Source organism: Hipposideros armiger, unplaced genomic scaffold (assembly GCF_001890085.2).
Source record: "Hipposideros armiger isolate ML-2016 unplaced genomic scaffold, ASM189008v1 scaffold_131, whole genome shotgun sequence".
NCBI classification, from domain to species: Eukaryota; Metazoa; Chordata; class Mammalia; order Chiroptera; family Hipposideridae; genus Hipposideros; species Hipposideros armiger.
The window spans coordinates 3,293,727-3,296,392 of NW_017731481.1; the positions used below are offsets into that span (position 1 = coordinate 3,293,727).

The 2,666-nt window shown below is 36.8% G+C and overlaps 1 protein-coding gene across 1 annotated transcript in view; it reads left to right on the top strand.

Annotated features, from left to right (window-relative positions):
* PSD3 (pleckstrin and Sec7 domain containing 3) overlaps positions 1–2,666 on the top strand; it is a 426,096-nt gene that overhangs the window by 65,326 nt on the left and 358,104 nt on the right. The window contains exon 2 of the mRNA XM_019649264.1: positions 1,409–1,517. Coding sequence (XP_019504809.1) covers positions 1,409–1,517 — 109 coding nt within the window. The remainder of the gene's footprint in view (positions 1–1,408; positions 1,518–2,666) is intronic.

The following is a 2,666-nucleotide window of genomic DNA, read 5'->3' on the forward strand; positions in this document are numbered from 1 at the left end:
TCATTTTTCTCAACTCTGCAGGTATTAGCACCTCAGAGAACCTTCCCAAACCACCCTACCTAAATTAGGGCGCCAAGTTCCTCTTTTCCCAGCCTGAAAGTTCCCTAAACACATCAAAAAATTAATATTTCCTCTCTATTGGGGAAAAGGATAATTAACAGCTTCTGATTATAAAGCATGTAACTTCAAGAGGAGCCTACACCTTTTCCAGAAAGATGAATTTTTCACATTATGAACGTTAACTGATTGTAGAGCAATTTTCAGAAATTGCTGATCTCAAGCTGTACAGGCTAGCTCTTTGATATTGGTATACAAGACCAAAGAGAGGCCTGCCCGCGGAACCCGTCTGTAGTGGGTGATGGAGTTAATCATAACCCAGTCGTGGGCCTTCGCTGCTGTCACTCATTCCTGGTCCAAAGGGTATAATAGAAGTCATAAAGTTTCCCTCTTTGAAGTAGTTGCCTGGTTGCTGATAAAACTCTTCATGTTTCTTTCTCCTAAAGTGGAATGGCCATTTGCTGTTCAGACATGAGAAAAAAATGTCTCATTAAATTAGAGGGTGGAAACCAGTGTAGGTAATGTCTGGCTCCTGGTTCGTTTTTGAGTTTGGAAGAAAGAGGCAGAATAATAGCTCCCTGATGGGACTAGGTCAAATTTCTTTGTATTTTGAAATTTCTACCTCGTTATTATTTTTAATTAATCCTAGGCCAGGGAAGGGAGGCACCCCTGATTTTTGTCAGTTGTCTAAAGCAACAAGGAAGAAGGTTGTAGGAATTCAGAACCATGATGTGAAACACTTTCACAGTCACCTTTGTAGGTTTTCTTTCAAATAGGGGAGTTTTAGGAATTTTAAGGCCACTGGGGCAGATGCTCAAATTTAGACCAATTAATATACAGGGAATGCCTGGCTCTTCTATTCTATTCCCTGTCTGGCAGATGATGTCCCTGATTAAATAAAAATGTGGTCTCTCTGGGGGAAAGACTACTTTTTGTTGGAACACTTTAGCAGAACCTACATACAGAAATGTTCCTGCTGTGGGGTGTGGGTAATGACAATCATTTGGAAAACGATGTGTCTAAAAATAAAATATAGTTTTCTAATTACAGAAAAGTAACGTAAACCTAATTAAAAAAAAATTCCTCCATAACCCTGCCTCTCAAGCCAAACCATATTTTTCTTACTCCCCTGTAGATGTTTGTGTTTCACTTTTTTTATATAGCTGTAATCTTGTATTCTGTCAAGTCATACCAAAACATAAGTCATGGTATGTTTTTCATGTTTTGTTTTTAATGGCTGTGTAGCATACTATCAAATAGATATGTCATAATTGCTTAACCACCCTCTTGTTGGTTGTTTTGCTTTATGATGTGTTTTTAATGATATCTCTGTTTTGTTCTAATTTTGCAGGCAGAGACATTTGTTTGGGTTAACAATGCATCAGCACATTCCCAGAGTGTTGCCAAGGCCAAATATGAATTTTTATTTGGCAGATCTGAAGAGAAAACTCCAGATACTAGTAAGTGTTTTCCTGTCTTCCTCCTCCTTATAACAAATATGAAGCACTAGTGAAATTTCAAATCTCAGAAGCTAAGAATTCTTCAAGAACTGGCATGAGATTACCTAGAACAGGGTACAAGAATCACATCCTATACTTCTGAATTCTACATTTTAGGAAGATTGTATTTATGAATTATTAAAACAAAGAGGTTTCACAGAGTTCGTAGAAAGGTAGCAATGCAGGTAAAGAAAAGCACTCAGTCAGGAGATGATAAAGGGGATATTAGCATGTCTTGAGAGTTAGACAGGAAACGGATATTGCATGTGGTTAAGAGCATGGCCTCTGGAGGTAGACTTCCTGAGTTTGAATTCTGGCCTTGTAACTTATGAGATGTGTGACCTTGAGTAAATTACCTAATCTATGTTTGCCTCAGTTTTCACATCTTAAAATGGGATTAGAGTGACACATGTCTCAGAATTCTTCTGAGGATTAAGTAAATTGACGTATGTAAGGATCTCAGAACCATGCTCTGCATGTAATAACTGCTACAAAAGCATTTGCTACTGTTAATGATTTATCATAATGATCATCATCATTATCATCATATCCATGGCCTTTGAAGTTGACATTGGGAAATGCAAACCTGACTTTCCTCAACGATCACTGTCTGAAACTGACTTCTGTTTTGGGTAAAGAACCTGACCTAATATAGCTGTTGTTCAGTTGAAAAAGTCACATAATTATTGCACATTTTTGACATATTAGATGGGATTATATAATGGACCTCATAATATTTGGGGATATAAAAAATGCAGTGCATATGCATCCATTTAATAATTCCTTTTACCTTAATAATGAATATTTATTAGATAGTTCAGTAATTGGGGACTGTTAATGAAGTATAGAACAGCTAAGTTACTTTTTAAAAAATGATTCTGCTTTTATCACAGTATCCCAACTTGCTGTTTATCGTGTGGCATAAATACCTAACTCTTCTGGGCTTTAGGTTTGGGGCACTTAATCATCATTTCACTATTTCTCAGTTGGGGAATACTGATTATGGTCACTCCAGTACTGTTTAAAACTCCTTCTTGGCATAGCCTTAACTTTGAATGCCACATTATGACTTTGTGCTGATTAAGCTTTTTTTTTTGGACTTTGAGAAAA